The 20,599-nt window shown below is 42.1% G+C and overlaps 1 protein-coding gene across 1 annotated transcript; it reads right to left on the bottom strand.

Moving 5' to 3' along the window:
* Window positions 1–19,188: 19,188 nt before the first annotated feature.
* LOC110693302 lies at window positions 19,189–20,547 on the bottom strand. Its single transcript, XM_021870458.1, has 4 exons — window positions 20,385–20,547; window positions 19,688–20,112; window positions 19,364–19,603; window positions 19,189–19,272 (listed from the first exon to the last, which is right to left on the bottom strand). Exons 1-4 carry the CDS (start codon window positions 20,545–20,547, stop codon window positions 19,189–19,191), a joined length of 912 nt encoding a protein of 303 aa, XP_021726150.1.
* Between the last annotated feature and the right edge of the window lie 52 nt (window positions 20,548–20,599).

Here is a 20,599-nt window from a genome sequence, read left to right on the forward strand (position 1 = left end):
GATTGCTCTCGTGCCTGGTCGGGCGGAGCTCGTCTGGTCGGGCGGTGCTCGCCTGGTCGGGCGCCCAGATCAAACTACCTTGAATTTTCTTCCTTTATTTCAACAATCCCTCACTAAAGCAAGGAAAGATAAGCCAAAAAAAAGATGAGAATGAGCAACATATTGGGCATAAGAGGAGTTTAATACGTAACACTTAGATATTACATAAGTAATTTGAAATCTAAGTGCTTAGTGAAATGAGGCAATGAGCTACAAGTACAAGGGTGGATAGATCCTTGAAACCCTTAGACTCTTAATCATGGAGTGGACTAACCTTGAAACTCCAAGATTTAACTCAAGACCCCCACAACACATACATCACTCTAAAATTTACATAGACTCCGCGAAGAGATATGCTCTTTTAAAGCCAAGCATATTCACCTTAAGTCTAGTGGAGGCTCTAGGAAATCCGCCCAAGTTTTCCATAGAAGATGGCTAGTCTTCACAACCATATAGGTGAATCACAAGCACTTCTCAAAAGCACTTAGTCAATGGGGTTAAATATGTTCATAAGAACTCAACAAATGCTACATTGTAGCCATTAACCCCCACAAGACCATGGATTCATTAAGAGCTTAACGCTCAACCTCACAATAATCATAAATAACGGTGATTCCAAAGTTTTAGTGCGTCCACTCAAACATTTGGATTCATTAAGAGTCAAAGGACTCAACCTCAAGCGGTGGATCAATCAAATGCGTTTCAAATAGCACTGACCTAAACAGTTTATTGTTCCATTAAGAACTCAAAGGAGCTCAACCTCAACCAAGCATTACAACACAGATAGGAAAGTAATGTTTTTAATCATTCCACATGGGCTTAAGGCCTATCCCCCTCGACATTTTTCACAGATTATCAAAGATTGTTACATTTCCTAAATTTCCTTACCATAGTGCACAATTATTTTCACTAGTATATTTTTCCAATAAGGAAAACTAGCATGTTATCAACATCAACTTAATTTGCACAAACACCATTAGGTGAATAAAGTAACAAGACAACCCAAACCTTGAACTTCCAAACATTTATTTGACCAAGTCCAATCTGTGAAAATAACATAGCCGCCGCATTAGTGAACATACTTCATCGACCACCGATCTCCAACACTTGCCTTCTGGAAATTTTGAACAACCTTTCCCGGAAGCTAGTGTATTTCACAACCTTTGTACCTAAAAAGATACTTAGTAAAAGATGAAGCAAAATTAAACAACGCATGTCATTATTTCACAAATGTATGCTATATATGTTAAAATAAATTGCAATGCATGTCAGTATTTATCACATTGCTAGACGTACTAGCATACTCCACTCAAGACATACTTTAAGACCTCTTTAAAGCACACATGATTCATGCTAATACAAAACATATTCCAGTCAAATGATGACATGAACAACAAAAATCATATCATTGCAAAAACTTCCCAATCACGAAACATGTTGACACTTTGGAAAAACCAAAACCTCATAATAGTTATTATTATTCTCAAAATAATATAACACATGTCATATTCAAATTCGTGGAAAAATTGCTTAACAAATTGGAAAGATTTGAAGTTCAAGAAAGTTATTAACTACAATTACACATGTGATTCTTAACACCACCGCATTACTCACAATGTAGAAATAACACAAAAATATATCACCTAGAAGCAAGCAGTGAGAAGCAAACTTAATCCTAAGTGTCGTATTCTCACAAGGTACTAACCAAACTCTTGTACCACCTCCTAGGTAAAAACCTCAAGTCAACTCACACTTGAACTTTCAATTCACATTTCTTATCTTCAACATGGAACACCCCAACCAACTCATTTAAGTCACCACTTAGAAGGTTTAACAAACTTCAACCACTAAAGGAAAACTTATCACTAAGGACAAGGAACCAAAATAAATAAGTCATCTAAGTAAGACCTACATTGTTCCATTAAGACAAGAAGAATAAAGTAACCTTTACTCAAAAGTTTAGCCTTGAACTCTCCCAACAACACTTAGTGCATGAGTTGATGTTGAAAAACTTTAGAAGGAATATTAGGAAACACACTCCATAAAAAAATAGGAGAACTCTAAGCATGTTAGAAAAGATCTAACTTATCCTCAATAGTTTCTTCCAAGGTAAACAAGCACTCACATCATCAACTCATTAAGTTAAGGAAACACTCTTCAAACATAGAGTTACCAAAATAACATATCAAGGCAAACCAAATAATAGTTTTTAGCATAACTAGTCACTTTCATGCTTTGCATCAAATAATTAATGCTTCTTATTTCTCTTATATTCAACTTGTTTACTCAATAATCAAAATAAATATATAGATGGGAATATAGCAATCAAGAGACACGAGAATTCCAATATGCATGGCCAATCACTTGTCACTTAAATATGACATAATGCATAGAATTGCTAAAAAAACGAATTATTATAGTAAAGGATGCCAACATGCCAAATATAGTGGTACATGGAGATCACATACAAAGTCATAGAGCATACAATCAATTGCTAACAAAAACAAGATATCAAACAAACCAAGACTTTGAGTCCAACACTTATTCTCATATTATACTTTTCCCCCATATTGGACGACATAAGTCTTCAACTAAGCATTTGAAATTAGACAAGGTAAACTGTACTCCTTTCACATGGGACATATAAGAACTAAATTCCTACTACAAAATTCTATACACTCATAGAATCATAACCCCCACATGCCAAGATTAAGTCTAAAACCAAAACATAGTTGATTATGGAGGAGAGAATATGTGAACATACCTCCATGGTGCCCCTAATCATTTACCTTAGCGATCAATGATGAACAATCCAACGACCACCACTTGTAGTGATTGTGCATCCACTAAGTATTTTGAGCTTCTTGAAGCACATTTGGACCCATGTTCCTTACTTGAATCATATTGGCATCATGTGGAGATTTACTAGACATAGATTCAAAAAAAATAAAATTCTTAAGAATCACTTCCCACACATAAAGAAATCGATAATGACTCTTAAAACAAATGCCAATACTAAACCAAATCGAACCAAGTAAGAACAAAAATGAGCAAAACATGCCATAAGAAATAATAACTCTTGAAAACTCTCTCTTAAGGTAGACAATTAAAGGAGTAAAATAATCTAACCATTGAATTTAAAATAATTCAATTATTATCATACTTACAAAAAAAAAAAAAAAAAAAAAAAAAAAAAAAAAAACATCACAAGGTTGACTCAACTTAGTTAACACACTTAAACGTCAAAATAGCTACCAAAAGGATTTCATTAAGAGTAAAATAAATAATACTAGTAGTCATGTTTTAACCAATACAACAGAACAAGAGTTATAAGGCACAACTATGGATTACAATGCAAGAAGTAACAACTATAGCAAAATATTCTCCTATGGAGAAATACATATATAACTCTTCACAAAAAGAATCAAACAACTCTCATTCGAGAACTTTCATACTTAATAAATTGATAGAATTAACACAAGTTCTTGAAAAGAAGTATGCAAAGTAAGCACTATGAGCATGTCCAAAGTTTCCACAAGCATGACATATACATATTAGCGTATATATATGCTAAAAAATAATAATATTTGATAACATACTCAACGTAACACAAGATTCATGGTAAGGTTTATAAAATCAACAACTTAACAAGTCTTAAAAATTAACCATGAATTATCTATCAACATAGGCACGTAAACATTAGGTACTCACCATATTGCTAATAGAAATTAATCTAAAACAAAAGCCCTAACATATACATTCTCAATGAACAAAACAATACCTATGTTAAGAAAACCAACAAATTGGTAAATGAAACCAATTAACATATTTCTAAGTACTAAGTTCAAACCACAACCATAGAACAAAGACATAGAAATAGTCATACATATATATTACTCCAAAACTCCAATAAAATTGATACTTAAATCAATTAAGGGGTAACTCTAAAAACTAAGTCCAAACACAAGTATTGAACCAACAAAAGAGATAAACATGCCATGTAATAACACATATATAACATGGATTATACTTTAGCCTATAAGCTAATAATCATATAACAAATAATACGATATGGACAAAATAATCTTCCAACATTATAATGCCAAAAAATCACAACTCATATATTTGTCAAAATGATTATTAGAATTAAAAACACATGATACGCATTATCAAATTAAAATTAGTTTAGAAAGGACCTCCCTTGAATTAATTCAAGTGTCAAAGATGAGCATTCTCCGTAGTACGCCCAAGTATCCTCTCCAAATACTACAGCTCAAAGATATCGTCATAAATCCAAAACGTGAGCAGATATCAACGATCCAACCATTGAAAATGAAGTATTATATGTCCCTAACAAGATCCCAAAATTTAAGCCAAATCCGACAACAAATGACCTTCGATCGGGGGCCATCTTTGGGACTGCTCCCAGAAAAACGTGAACAACATTTTTCCCTTCAAAATATTTTTCTTCACATCATCCAATCTTTCGACCAATACCCAAAATAGTTGAAGAGTCTTATTCATAATACTATTTTCAATAGACATATTCGTTTTCAAAATTGTTGTAAAATAGTTGTCTAAAACAATAGCCAACAAAAAGAACAAGAGGTAAATAGGAAAGGAAGTTCGGTGTGGCGTGATAAATCACTGCCTTTGAAAACGAATTTCGGCGCAATCGGGGTGCTCAATTGTACTCGCCGGATCGTCCCCTAAGGTTACACACCACTCTCACACTAAGGCACTTTAGAGTGAGAGGTGGAGTCTATGGAAACTTATGCCCAAAGAAATGGAATTGTGTTTAGCTTAATGTGTTTTGCTTCTTGTGTTAGATGTATTTTTTCTCAAGTATATGTAATCAGAAAATCAACCTTCAATATATAAAGAAGAAAGGAGGAAGATGGAAGATCATGGAGAAGTCAAAGGGATGAAAAATCAGGAAAAGTTTGGTGAGTTAATCTCCATAAAACACCTCTTAAGTGGGGGGTTACAAGAACTCAAACCAAAAGAAGAATCCAAGGAAACCGTTGGAGTCCAACGTCCTCTCGCGTCCGGTCGAGCGGAGCTCGCCCGATAGGGCGACGGAACTCCAGATTTCACGATTGCTCTCGCGCTTGGTAGGGCGGTGCTCGCCCGGTCGGGCGCCCAGATCAAACTACCTTGAATTTCCTTCCTTTATTCCAACAGATATATCTTTTAAAAAAAATAGATATTGGAGAATTTAGAGGGAATGGATGGTTATTGCCTTCATATGGTGGTTACATTTTTAATTTTTTTAGAGAGAATAGAATTTGAGGATTTTATTTTAGGTGCAACATGCTCAAAAATTGACTTTGAAATTATAATAAAGAGTATAAATAGATGGATTATCAAACAAACAAACTTGAAATATATTATGAGCTTTGTTTGATGAAGGATTATTATGGCATAGTTCTAAATTGTAAGGATTATTCTCCTCACCTTATTTTCACCAATAATCTATCAAAAAAAAATTCTAGATAACATAAAGATTCAAATGGTAGAAGATGAGATAAGATAAATCAATAAGATAGGGGCTATTAAGTTCCAAAAAGGTCTAATAAAACCTTATAATAGGATCTTAAAGTCTAATAAGGCATAATAAAATCTAATAACATACAACAAAATAAGATAAGAAAAGGATTGTCAAGTTCAAAACTGATAAGACATAAGTTAAAAGAGTATAAGACAAGATAAGAAAATAAAACATTACCCGATCTAGTTAAAGTTGTAGTTTTGACATTGTTTTTATGAACAAACCAACTTCACAATAATCCGTTAAAAATGAAACTACAAAATAAACGAATGAAAACTTTAATGTGGGGAGACGAATGAAAAATGAAGTGATTCAAACGAAGAAGGGTCAAGAATAGTTTAAGTCAAGGAAAAAATCAAATTATTCAAGCCTAAATGACCAAAATGACTTGGAACTTGGCTAGAGGGGAGGAAGGGGGTGATTGCTAGGGTTTGTTATCACGATAGCACAAAAATGAATAGTTAGCACAAAAAAGAGATCAAAGAAAGTTTCATAACTACGTTCACAAGATGATTGAACATTGTCATTATTGTAGTTAATAAGTGATAATTTGTTTTCCAACTACAAGTCTACAAGTGATTTTATAATACTCGTGAATGTATAACAATTGTCTTAGACTATGTAACTTTTGACTTTGAATTAGCGTTTAGCAATAATATGTTAAACATAACCCTGTAGAGAGCATTAGCATATTTTAAGATAGATAAGAAGGTACCAATTTTAAATTATTTGTTAATATTTGCAAATTCTCAAATTTACCAAAATGCCTCTTACATACCTTTGTTCGACTATTCATTTACAAAATTACACCGGCTAGTCCAAGGAAATAAGTGTTTATTTATTCAAATATTTTCAATTTTTCATTAAACCAACCCATCCGACTATCCGAGTTTGGTTAACATGTGAGAGATTTTAAACCGATAAGACATGACTTCTACCGAGTATACAAAAAAATACACACCCAATTGGGAGGGAAGTGAAAAGATTGGAAACTAACTAGCAAGGAGCAAGAATTGAACCCAAATCAGAATTAGCCCAAAGGTGAATTAGGTGGAAAAAAAAGGATTTTTTAACTTGAGTAGACAAACCTTTGGCCGGTTCTCCCAGAATAAACAAACCTTTAAATCTTCCCATTTTGGACAGAAGTTTGCATTTTTTGCCCATAATGGACTGAACACGTAACCTTACCTGTTATAACTGGTTTGCTCGCTGACGTGGCACTTACAGTTGGCTTTTCTCTGTTTCTTCAACAAAAATTCTTGAGTTTTTTAATTTGTTTGTTTATTGCTTCAACCAAAAATCCTTCAAAGTTCGTTCTCAATAGTTTGGCAGCAATGGAGAGGGCAAAGCATCAAATTGAAACGTCAGGGTCTTCTTCTTCATAAGGGGGAGGGGGGTCATATGGGAGAATTAAATGTAGTTGTGGAAGAGATGCGGTTGTTCGATCGGTGAAAAATGGTCCAAATGTGGGGTTGTAGTTCCATGGCTGTCCATTATGTCCTGTAAGAATTTAATTGGTTCATTAATCATCTCAATTATTTAATGTAATTAGGGTTCATATAACTAATTGTAGTTTGATATACAGGATACAGGTTGTGGTTTTTTTAAGTGGATAGGTGTGAGAGATGAGGTTGATGATTTACGGTTTCAATTGTTTGAAAAAGAAACCACCATTGCTGAGTTAGAGATGCACAAGCAGATGCTGGAAGATAAGGTGAAGAGGGTGTAGCTGAAAAAAGAGAACTTGGAAGAAGATGTTCAAGAACTTAAGGGTGAAGTCAGTTGTTTCGGGGTTTTCTGATGTCCTGCGGGAGAGTTACAATTCTGAGACTGGAACTGGACGCCTGTACCTGCAAAACAAACGGAGACTCCGAGTGACTGGAGTTCCGCCTCCAACGGTCAAGTTAGTACTTGTTTTAGGAGTAAGCAATGCGGAAAAGTGTAAATGAGTCTCTCTAGGTGAGAGTGTTTAATGTGCGTAATCCCCTTTAATGAGGATTAATGAAGGTATTTATAACCTTGGGAAGCGTGCCAATTTCTAGGTTTAGGTTAAACCTAGAGCTGACTGGGCCTCCCACAAGGATTGGGCCTTGTTGGCCGGTTATCCCATGTGTCATGGGGTGGACACGTGTTGTGTCGCAATTAGTTCATGGTGGACGGATCACTGACTGACACGTGGCAGACTCCTATTGGCCCATGTGAAGGACACATGGCGGAACCTGGTTGGACCATTTGTCAGATAGTGATTGGTGGGAGAAATCCCCTAATCATTTGCCCCTCACAGGTGGCACGTGACTGGTCACATGTCACCTGTGGCAGGTGTCGGATCGTAACAGGCGACGACCTGCTACAGTTGTCACTTGGTGAAAGGCCGAGAGTTTTTCCCGCTCAAATTTTGAATTTGGGAGTGACCCTTCGTCTTCTCATTTTGCCTATATAAGGGCGGTTGACTTCAGATATTTTCACACTTGAGAACTTTTATAAGAGAACACTCGGACCCCTGAACCTGCTCTGACATTTCGGACATTTCCAACCTACCGCATGCTCTGACAAGTCGGCTGATACTCAGATTACTTTTCAGATCTTCGTCAACTTCTCTCTCGTTCAGGTAACCGTCTGTTCTCTCATTGTTTTTCTTTTCTTTATTTTTTCTTTTTGAAATGGCACCACGGAAGCACACGACACGACCTAGGTTAGTGATCAGCCGGTCACCGGGGACGGCTGAGTCTAGGACTAGGAGTGCCGCCTGCCCCTTTTCGAACCAATCTTTGCCCTTTATACAAAGTCCGACTGTCTCTGTGTCTATGCAGAACATAATGTCCAGAACAAAAAGAACTGCTAGGATCACAAATTCGGACGGCTCCTCCTACCAGGTGCCAATTAGTGAGACATCTGACCAGGCGCCAGATGTTGAAGTGAACCAAGGCGGCTTGGCCGCCGATAGCTCTGAGGGAGGGATCAAGGTGGTCCCTTCCCATTTTACCGTAGAAATGTCTACATATTCTCCCGCTCCTGTAGAAGGAGAGGAGGCGGGCCCCTCTGGGAGAGGGGAGGAGTCGTCCTCTTCGGACTCTTCAGAGGACGAGTCCGACTCTAGTTCGTCTGGTCACCCTTCTCTAGACATAGAAGAGAGACAAAACCGCCTACAAGAGGCGAGGCTTTCTCATGCAGTAGAGAAAGGGGACAACTGGGCGGAGCCATCCGCCACCTATAGAGAGCAAAACACCCCCTACTACTGCACGGTTCCAAAAGGTCGGATTAAGGCCATGCAAGAGAAAGTGGGGAGCTTTACTGCGAACCATGTAATGGGCCCTGGCTTTTTAGTTTTTGTGCCGGATCCGGAAGACACAGTCGTCTGGCCGGCTGGGACTAGTTATGATAGCGCCTGCTTTGGCTGCTATGAGGCGGCCATCAAAGCTGGGTTGCGCTTCCCCTTACATCCGGCTGTTCAGCAGATCCTGGATGGATATGAGTTGGGGTTATGGCAGTTAGCCCCAAATTCCTAGTTCAACGTTCTCGGCTATGTAGCCGGGTGCGAAATGTATGGGGTGGAGCCAAATTTCGAGGCTTTCGCCCACATGAACTATCTCAGCCGGACCCCTAAGGCAGGCGGTACCGGCTGGTACCAATTGACAAGCCACAAAGGCTACCTCATGACGAGAGGTAAAGAAAACAAATGGAAGGATTGGAGAAGCACCTTCCTCATCATTGAGAGTTCAGACAAGGAGCCGAACCAACGCTTTAACAGGTGGAACCGAGACCCGCCTCTTCTTTCAGGCGGTTGCAGCATGCCGCCTGTTCCCCCAAAAGCTAAAAAAGAGATCCTAGACCGAGGACTCTTTAAAGTAGAGACCAGGGTCGACTCTACTACTGGGGTACGAAAGTAAGTACCCCTGCACTGCGTCCCGAGCTTCAAATGGCTCTATGACGAGTACTTCCTGGCCGCTTGTGGCCTCAGCAGTCGGTGCTCAAGAGATAGCCGGTCTGTCGAATACGTGCTTTTGTGGAAATTATTTTTATGAACTTTCCTAACTTTTGCATTTATTTATGCAGCGGAAGCCATGAGCAAGATTACCGCCTCCAAGACAGCGACTGCTATGTTGCGTGCATACATCATGCAACAACACTCTCCAGCTGACTCTCCCAACAAGGAGACGCCCTTAGTAAGCTCCCAGCTTTCACCTTTCCCTTTTTTGTTAAAAGTTGTGTTTGTACACATACTAAACATTTGTGGTTTTTTTTTTTTAGACGGGCACACCAAGAACTTCCTCCTCCCAACAGCCGGACTCCAAGGTCCGAAAGACGACTGTGGACTCCAAGCGGTTGCGGACAAACAGCCGACCACTCCTTCTTAAACTCTCAGCAGGCCGCCTAGAAGTATGAAAATGCTCTTCTAGACTTTGACCTACTTTTCTTTCGCCTTGTCTAAAATTCTTGTTCACTCTTGATGCAACCGACCCTCAAGAACCGGACCTAGTCAAAGTGGCCAAGTCCATGATAAAAGTTGTCCCTCCAGCAGAGAGAGACGGATCAGGGGTGTCGGCACCTTTGACCTAGATGGAATTGCAGGGCTCCTTGCTGAGGTATACTTGGCATATTTTTGTTGTTTAATTCCAGGACGTCTGCTTTTCATTTGAAATCTGACGCCTGTTTTCTTTTATTCAGTCCCTGCTTTGAGTTAACGGCTTTCGCAAACCTATTAGTGAGAAGAATAAAGAGGTAAAGGCTGCTAAGGCAATGGCCGCCTCTGACTGTGATAAGGCAATGTTTCAAATTGCCCAAAATGAAATTTTGACAACTGATATTCTTTATTATCAGGCGCAGGCCACTTCTGCTATCAGGACTCAGTTGGAGGCGGCCTAGAAGAGAAATAACGAGTTGGAGGCGACCATCCAGAACCTCAAGGCCGAGCTGAAGCCTCTTAAGCAAAATATGCTCCACTACGACACCTTGGAGAAATCCTTGGAGCGTGTTAAGGAGCTCCTGGTAACCCAAGAGAAGAGCCTCACTGAAGATCTCACGGCCAAAGCTGAGCAAGAGAAGAAGGATTTGGTTCGAGAAATGATGGAGGACTCGGCCCAAATCCAGCGCATGACCTGGACTCGCCTCTTTCCAAACGCCGACTTTGCTTCTTGGGAAAAACAATTTCACCGGTGCTTTGAAACGTACTACCAAGAAGTCCTAGCGGCTACTGAGGAGGAGGCGCTAGAGGAGGAGGAGGACCCGGTAGTGGCCCTGGTGCCGATAAGGGGTGCAACTGAAGCCGAGACCAGCAAAAATGCTTCTCAGAAGCAGGCGTCTCTTGCTGATCAGGCGGCAGTTGTTGTTGAAGATCTGCCCCCATCTTAAGCTTATGTCTTCTTTTTTCTTCGGCCTGCGTTCCGTCTGTTTTTGTTTTACCCGACCAAGGGGTCGGGGTCTGAATATTTTGTCGGTCTTTTATGGCCGGCTTATTTTTGTGTCTTTACCCGGCCAGGGGGCCGGGGTCTTGAATATTTGTGCCGGTCTTTATGGCCGGCTGTTAATAGAATTTCGGCGACCATCTTTTTAGGTCGCCTAAGCTGCCAAATTTCGAATTGTGCTTTTTTATTTTTTCTAAGTGTCGAAACTCTGATATCCGTTTGCATGTCATACCGACTGTTTTGTGTGGCCGATTATTCCGGACAGGTACAATGTAGAAGCTGCCTATGCCCCTGGACGACTGGTTGGCTATTTCCAGGCTAGGCGATTAGTCGGCCATTTATCCAATCGGTTTCTAACGTATTTTGATGACTGGTTCAACTTTAGACAGTCGGTTATTGTTTAAGTAGAAGAGGCACTAAGCGGCATAGGGGTGATAACTTAGTAAGAACCAACATTGTTTGAGTAGTAGAGGTACAGGCGGCGGAAGCCGACTGGATCCCTTTATTCGCCAATGTTTGTTGGCTATTAACCCAAAAGGTACCGGCTGTACTTATCTCAAGTAGTACAGTCGATTATCTGACACGGATGCTAACTGCAAACACTTGTTGGACCAGTGAGAGTTATCCTTGTTTTAGACGGCTACGTGGTTGTCTTAGTTAGACAGTCGTATAGGTGCCGTGTAATTAATTTATAGAACAATGTTCCACCCAAAAGGGAGCTGCTCTCTGCGACGAATTTAATCCGGATGGATGCCGCCGGACGCCTGCTATGATGTTGGGACAGGTCGGATTGGTTTTGAAGTTGGATCAGCTGGCCTGGCGCCTGGTCTGATCATTTCGGCCATAGGCCTTAGATAGTTCTTGGTGAACTATGTATGGGAGAGTAGCCGTTTGTATAGAACCAGCGGCATGCCCCTCTTAATTAAACTCGTAAAATAAAAAACTTGGAGAGTAGCCGACTGTTTTACCAGTAGGCATGCCCCTCTTTGTACGAACAAATGAAGTGAACAAGTGAACTTTTATTAGGTAGCTCTCGGCTATTTACATTATTCAAAAATAATACTTTTTGAGATTATCTACATTCCAGGTTCGAGGCAAGGGTTGGCCGTCTGGTGTTTCCAGACGGTAGGTGTCGTCCCGGACTTCTTCATAGATTCGGTAGGGTCCTTCCCAGTTGGGAGTTAATTTGCCGGACTCATTAGCCCTACCGACTGCTTCCATCTTTCTTAGTACAAAATCCCCCACTTTGAGTGGACGCCTGTGTACTTTTTTGTTATATGATCTGGTCATTCTCAGGCGGTAAATTTCATGGCGCAAGGCTGCATTGCCCCTCCTTTCTGGGAGTGAGTCCAGAGCCAGACACATGGACTCCCAGTTCGCCTCTTCGTCGTATAACATTACTCGAAGAGTCGGCTCGTAGTGCTCAATTGGGAGAACAGCTTCTGCACCATAGGTTAGGAGAAATGGAGTCTCTACTGTTGACCCTTTTTCAGTCGTCCTAATGGCCCAGAGAACATGTGGTAGTTCATTCGCCCATAGGCCGCCTTGCACATGCGGATTCCGGCTAGTAAAGCTTCGTATTCTGCCTCATTGTTGGAGGCTTGAAAATTGAAACGTAAAGCATACTCATACCTGTCGCCCTCTGGCGACTGACATATGACGTCTGCTCTGCAACCATTTGAGGTGGAGCTTCCGTCCACATATACCTTCCAGACTTGGTCTGGAACTTGAGAATCAGGGGGCCGAGTCATCTCTACAATAAAATCAGCAAAGGCTTGCCCCTTCACTGCTTTTCTGGGCTCGGATGTGACTTCGAGGCTCTGAATTTCTATTGCCCATTTGATCATCCGGCCTGACGATTCCATGGTTGTCAGTGGCCGCTTGATTGGTTGATCTGTATACACAACAACTGCATGTGCCAAGAAATAGGGCTTCAATTTTTTGACGGCCATAAAGAGAGCAAGACCGAACTTTTCCACTAAAGGATATCTTAACTCGGCATTTTTCAGTACATGACTGACAAAGTAGACCGGGAGCTGGCAGCCGTCTCTTTCAGCAAGAAGGACAGCGCTTAGAGCATGATCAGAGACGGCCAGGTACATGTAAAACCAGCCTCGGCAAGGAATGTAAGTGAACTTTAAATTTTTGGAAGGCCGCCTCAGCATCCGGCCCCCACTCAAACCTTGCCTTCTTCTTTATAGCCTGGAAAAAGTAAAGCCACTTATCGCCTGATCGACTTAGAAATCTTCCCAAAGCTGCCAGACAACCTTTTAACTTCTGAACCTCTCGGACGGTGCGAGGCGACTGCATGTCGATGACCGCCTGCACTTTCTCAGGGTTCGCCTCTATTCCTCTCTGATTGATGAGGAATCCGAGAAATTTCCCAGACTCAACCCCAAATACACATTTCTTGGGATTGAGCATGACATGGTACCGCCTGAGTGTGGAGAAAGTTTATCGAAGGTCCGACAGATGATCTTTCTGAAGCTCAGACTTAACGATCATATCATCAATGTATGCCTCAACGTTCCTCCCAATCTGGTCAAAGAAGACAGTATTTATCATTCTTTGGAAGGTGGCCAAGGCATTCTTCAGACTAAACGGCATAACCGTGTAGCAATATAGCCCCTGATCAGTGACGAAGGTCGTCCTCTCCTGATCTTTCTTCCACAAAGGAATTTGATGAAAGCCAGAGTAGGCGTCCATGAAGCTCATTAAGGCATGGCCAGCTGTTGAGTCGACCAAATTGTCAATTTTGGGCAGAGGATAACTATCCTTTGGGCACGCCTTGTTTAGGTCCGTGTAGTCTACACACATTCGCCAGGTACCATTCGACTTTTTAACAAGTACAACATTTGCAACCAGTCTGGGAAGTAACATTGCCGAATGAACCCTACGTCAAGCAACTTTTTAACTTCGGCGGCTGCCGCCTGACTCCTCTCTTTTCCATGGTTCCGCTTCTTCTGCCTTACTGGCTTCTTCTTCGGATCCACGGCCAGTTTATGTACAACCAAGTCAGGACTGATGCCTTGCATTTCATGAACTTCAAATGCAAAGATGTCTTTGTATTCTTTCAAAAGTTGGTGAAAATCTTCACCTAGAACTCTAAGAGCAGTCGTCCCAACCTTGACTGTTCGGTCAGGACGCGAGTCGTCCAGGACCAGGTCCGTATGCTCACCAGCCGGCTGAGGGCGGAATTCGTCTGACCGCTCCTCTGCCAGTGATTGCTATCTTTTTTCTTTTCTTGCGGCCCCCAACTGGGCAGCCTTTCTTTTCTTGCCACCTGCTTCTTGAGCAGGCGCATCCTCCTTGACAACGTCAAGATCTGCTTTTTCACCACCTGACCCAGCGCCCACCACAGTGGGTTTGATATCCGAGAGGTAGCACTCCCGAGCCATCTTCTGATCTCCCCTTAGGGAGCCGACTGTTCCATCGTCCTTCTCAAATTTGAGCAACATAAGAGATGAAATAATAACAGCTTTTGAATTATTTAGGGTAGGTCATCCCAGAATCATGTTGTAGACCGAGAGTTCCTCAACTACCAGGAACCGGACCACCATGTGACGACCCTCCCCCTTTTCACCCTGGCGGATGGGTAAATCCACTCGCCCTACAGGGTGGACTCCACCTCCTCCAAACCCTACTAAAGGGTGGGATACCGGATGTATGCAATCAGTCTTGTATTTGAGCTTTGACAGACACTTGCTACTGATAAGGTCGGAGGAACTGCCGGTATCTATGAGGATTCGGCCAACTCTTTGGTTGACCACTTTGCATTCAATAACAATGGGGTCATCATGCGGCCCCTTAACCCGTCCTAAATCTTCTTCTGTGATGACAATTTCAGGGAATAAATTTTTGGAGGGCCGTTCTTGGTGAACGGAATTGACATCTAGTCGCCTGATATTGTCTTTATTGCCCCTGATAGTAGGGCCGCCTCCTGAGAAGCCGCCTGAAATTGTGTAGACGACTACATCATCTGTATCGGAACTATCGGCCTGTTGATTCTTTTTGGCCGACTGCTTATTTTTTGAGGAAGTGTTCCCCTTAGACTTCTTGACATAAGAGTCAAGGTCGCCTTGTTCAGCCAGGCGGTCTAAATATCGCATGAGACTTATGCATTCGTTGGTTTCATGACCAACGTCTTCATGATAATGGCAGAATTTATCTCGGTTCCGATTGCTCGCAGAACCCTTCATGGGGGCCGGCTTCTCAATTGAGATTCGGCCCTTGATTTCTTTGAGGATAGCTTGACTATCCTTGCTGAACGCATACTTTGGAGAGTATGGTTTGAACTCTTTCTTCTTCTTTTGGGCCGGATGTTTAGAGGAATCGACCGCCCAGACTTCTTTTCTCTTTTTATCATCTTTATTGGCCGACTGCTTTGGTCGGCCTTCTTTTTTGTCGGACCTCCTTCCGTCCGACTGTTTTCCAGTACTACAGAGATCAGTCGCCTGTATATAGGCTTCTGCTTCGATCAAGGCTTCTTGAAGAGTCGCAACCCTCTTTCGAACCAGGTCAAACTTGAAGGTCGACCCGTCCTTAAGACCTCTGAAAAAGTCAGTATAGGCTACCTCATCCGGTAGCCCTTGAATTTGTATCCTCATCAGGTTGAACCGCCTGATGTAAGAACGGAGCCCCTCCTTCTCGCCCTGCTGAATCGTCCCTAAATCAAGAGTCGTCTTCTTTGCAGGAATGTTCTTGGCGAATTTGGAGGTGAATAAGTAAGCAAGCGTCCTGAAGTTGTTCACACAACCAGTCGGCAGATTGCCGAACCATTGCTGTGCGATTCCTTTCAGAGTCGCTGGGAAACACTTGCACCAAGTGGGATCATCCAACCCTTGGAGATACATTAGGTTGGTGAACGCCATCAGATGGTCTTCAGGGTTAGTGGTGCCGTCATAGGCGCCTACTAACACATTTTTAACTTTGGCCGGCTGAGCGGCTTCAGTAATTTCCTTGGAGAAAGACGCGGTTGTTCTCCAAGTCTTAGCAACCGTAGTTTCCAGTCCAAAGGCTGGACATTTTTTGCCGTCTGTCCTCCAAACAGAGGTGGCTGCAGAAAATATTGTTGTTGCGGTACAAATGGTAAGTTTGGTACCGCTTGGTCGTTATGAAATCCAGACCGACGGGAGGTGCCGTCTGTCTGACTCTCATGGTTTGACTGAGTATACCTCATAGAGGTATTGTGCAAACTATCTTGGAAATCTGAAGTGGAGGCCGACTCTGACAGTCGGTCGTTCTTCTTCTGCTCTAGCAGTAGCCGAGCATTTGAGTATGTTTTCTTTGACCCGTCCACCTGTATATGACGAACGGGCTTCCTCTTCCCTGGTGTGGGAAAACGGTACTTCGTGAAGTCAAGCACAGGCGGCTCCCACTTCCGAAAGTTAGGATGCGGGGTCGCCTCTCGTCCTTGAACATGTTTCCTTCTTCCTGAATGGGAAAGCTTTTTAGTCGACTGCTCCTTAGACAGAGCAGGCGTCTTCTTGTTGATCAGTTCTTGGATATCCCCCTTGAAGCCCCTCATGAAGGTCATGAGTTCGTTTCTTGTAATGGGAGCAGATCCTTCAGCCGCCTGTTGCTGATCAAGCGGTGTGCCAACTGGATCACTGAGTCCAGTTTGATGATCTACCCATTCTTTCCTTTCGGTGTGACGGGAGCGTCGGGCGCTTAGGGTCCCGTCTGAGGCTGTGCGTGCTTCAACTTCAACCTCATTTTCAGTATCATGATCTGAATGAACTTGAGGGTCGTCCAGGGGACGCCTCTCTTCTAGAGTCGGTACAGACGTAGATGCCATCTCAAAAGTACTCTCCCCACAGACGGCGCCAAAATGTTTCGGGGTTTTCTGATGTCCTGCGGGAGAGTTACAATTCTGAGACTGGAACTGGACACCTGTACCTGCAAAACAAACGGAGACTCCGAGTGACTGGAGTTCCACCTCCAACGGTCAAGTTAGTACTTGTTTTAGGAGTAAGCAATGCGAAAAAGTGTAAATGAGTCTCTCTAGGTGAGAGTGTTTAATGTGCGTAATCCCCTTTAATGAGGATTAATGAAGGTATTTATAACCTTGGGAAGCGTGCCAATTTCTAGGTTTAGGTTAAACCTAGAGCTGACTGGGCCTCCCACAAGGATTGGGCCTTGTTGGCCGGTTATCCCATGTGTCATGGGGTGGACACGTGTTGTGTCGCAATTAGTCCATGGTGGACGGATCACTGACTGACACGTGGCAGGCTCCTATTGGCCCATGTGAAGGACACATGGCGGAACCTGGTTGGACCATTTGTCAGATAGTGATTGGTGGGAGAAATCCCCTAATCATCAGTCAAATGCGAATTGAGTTGATGAAGAGTGCAACGAATGAGAGAAATTTTTCTTTGGATTTGGTTTTGTCATAGGTTTTGTTTGGGATAGTGATTATGTCCTTCAAGTAGTAGGTTGTTGTTGGTTGTTTTTTGGTTGTGTTGTAGTTGTAATGTGTAGCTGTTAAGACTGATGATTGAATAAAAAAGGATTCCCTGTCTTTTGCTAATTGTTAGTTATTTTTTTGTGTAATTGTTCACAGGGAAAAAAAACAGCAAATTGTTCACCAAAATAGACAAATTGTTCACTAATTAAAAGCAACAAACAGATTGTTCACTAATTAAAAGCAACCCAAAAAAAAAACACCAAATTGTTCACCAAGAAAGATAAATTGTTCGCTAATTAAAAAACCAACCCTAGTTGAATTACACCAACACATTGTTGCCAAAAGAAGGCTTCATGAGTTCAACTAGTACTGTCATACATCAGATGTGGCTTGTCTGAGTGGGATGCACATTTTGGGTGACTTGTGAAGGACCCTGGTTTACATCAGACTGAGATGGACCCTAGTTTATTGCAGCAGAACCATCAGCTGCAAACAGCACTCCAACACCAACTGGAAGGCTAGTCCTGCCACCTCTAGAGCCCCTTCCACCTCTTGAGCCCTTCCCACCCCTTGAGCCCCTGCCACCTCTTGATCCCTTGCCACCTCTTGATCCCCTGCCACCTCTTGATCCTCTGCCAGCCCTTCCCTGTCCTGTTGTAGATGCAGTGCTACTTTCTCTACCAGAAGTTGAGCTAGTCCTTCCCCCTCTTGAGCCCCTGCCTCCTCTGATCATTCTACCACCCTTACCAAGTTGGCTGGGTTGTGTTGTAGCCTGATGATGTGACTGAGCCTCTGCATCAGTATCAGTAGGTGGGTATTGTGGTTGAGGTTGAGCTGCAATTGCTTACTTCTTGGTGGGAGGCTTACTGGCAAAGGAGGTTAGATTAGGTTACTTCCTTTTGTTGTGGCCCTTCAATTGGCAATTACTGCATGTCATCTTCATCCCAGTCTTAGTGAGGTGACTAGGCTTTGAAAGATTTTCATGGGGATCTTTGATCCTATTTTTCTTGGGTCTGCTAGGCCCTATTTTTATTGGGGGAGGATCCAAAGCCCACTGAACTCTTGGCCAGTGACTCTCCCCTTCACAAGGTGGAATTGACCCTACAAGACACAACAAGTTAGATGAATATAGTTGTCAATCAATGAACATTATGTGTAACAACATACAAGGTTCATACCTGCATATGCTTTGAAATACAAGTCTTTCCAGTAACATCTGTCCACATAAGCCTCAACTTCCTTGTGCAAGAAAAAAAATGCATGCCACTGCATGACAGCATGGTATTCCAACCATGTCCCACTTTCTACAAGTACAAGTTCTAGCCTCTAAATTAACCATTAAGGAATCCAACTGATAGCTGACATTAAACAAGGTCTCTGATGAAGGCATAACATCACAGTAAGCAGCCTTGTTCTTCTCTAATTCTAACCTTTTCTGAATGTTTGGACACAAAACAGAGCTGCATTTATGCATTTCCATCATTTTCAACACAAGCCTCTGCATTAGGCTTGCCCTTATCTCTTCAAGCATATAAATCAGATGTTTTGTTCTTGCATTGATGATATAGCCATTCAAAGTTTCTACCATGTTGCTGGTGATTGCATCTGATTTGACAGAAGTGTTCAGAAAAGCCCTACAGAAAAGTTTTGGATTGTATGCTGTGAATGCATTTGCTGCATCAAGATCTAGTTTTTTTCTCCAAAGCCTCAAGATTTTCATTGTAATCTGCCATGTTGTATAACTTAGTTATTTTCCAGAACATCAGCTTCAGTTCATCCCCTTTGCAGGTCTAATGCCACAAAGCATATATGTGCCTAGCACAATGCCTGTGTTCAGCCTTAGGGAGAACATTTGTCACACCATTCAAAATGGACTAGTTCACATCAAAAAGTAACAATGAAATTAAAATCAATGACTAGCACATCATACACAAAGAAAAATCAAAGAAGCTTACAAATACTCACCATATATTCATCAGATATGATGCACACACCCTCACCATCCCCTAGGCCAAGATTGTTCTTCAACTGCTCAAAAAACCATTCCCATGATAAGTTGTTCTCCCCTTCTGCTACTGCCCAAGCTATAGGGTACATCTGCTTATTCCCATCCCTTCCAACAGCTGAGAGTAATTGCCCACCTAAGAAGGTCTTCAAGAAACACCCATCCACACAAATTACCTTCCTGCAGCCATCTACCCATCCCTTTTTCAGACCTTCAAAACAAGTGAACAACCTTTGAAAAACAGGTGGTGGTGCAGGCTATTTTTTCAGTTTTGTTACTGTCACCAACTCAACACAGCTACCAGGACTGCCAGCCTTCAAAGTTGTTATGTAGCCACCCACCTTTGCATAATGTTCATGCATTGAGCCATGAAGCATTCTATGAGCTGCATATTTCACCTTGTATGCAAATCCTCTCTTAACAACTACCTTAAAGGCCCTTCTGATAGTTTTAACTATCTCTTTTGCTGGCCAATGAGGTCTGTTCTTGAAAACCTCTAAAAATTGTTTAGCTACCCACTTTGACTTCAACTGTCTGTTCCTTTTCATGTTCCTGTGACAAGTGTGCTCCAACTGCACAGTCTTCACAACAAAAGTTGCCCTCCTACTCTCCCAAGCACCATACAAATAGAAAGCACAACCCTCCACACACTTCACACCTAAACTCTGATTTACCTTAGTGTTTCTTATGTCATAAGTGAGATCCCTTCCTTGTAAAATGGCATAATTAGATACTGCATCCCTGAAAGCATCCCTCGATTAAAACCTCTGCCCCGCCTTCCAAGTGAAAACACTGAAATCAGTGTCTGCACTCACTAAGTTCCCTGCCCTCTTCCTCCTTTGCTCTCTAGTTTCTTCCTCATCTTCACTGTTTGCTGGGGTTATTAAATCATCCTCACTCTCATCATACTCACTAGCATATCCCTCTACAACAACTTCAGGTTCTTTCCAACCCCCCCATCAGCCTCACAACCTAGCTTACCCTCAGCAGCCTCCCTCTGTAGCTGATTTGCTATCTGTAGCAACTTGGCAGTACAACTTCTCACTCTCTCCCTTGCCGTCAAAGCCTCCTCATCTACCTCAGAGTCATAACCATCATTTTCACCACTTAACATCTCATTCGGTTGCTCATCCTCATCATCCATATCATAACTACCTTCAGATTCATCCCCTTCTCCTTTTTTTTCCAGTGATAAT

This window comes from Chenopodium quinoa, unplaced genomic scaffold (genome assembly GCF_001683475.1).
Source record: "Chenopodium quinoa cultivar QQ74 unplaced genomic scaffold, ASM168347v1, whole genome shotgun sequence".
Lineage (NCBI taxonomy): Eukaryota > Viridiplantae > Streptophyta > Magnoliopsida > Caryophyllales > Amaranthaceae > Chenopodium > Chenopodium quinoa.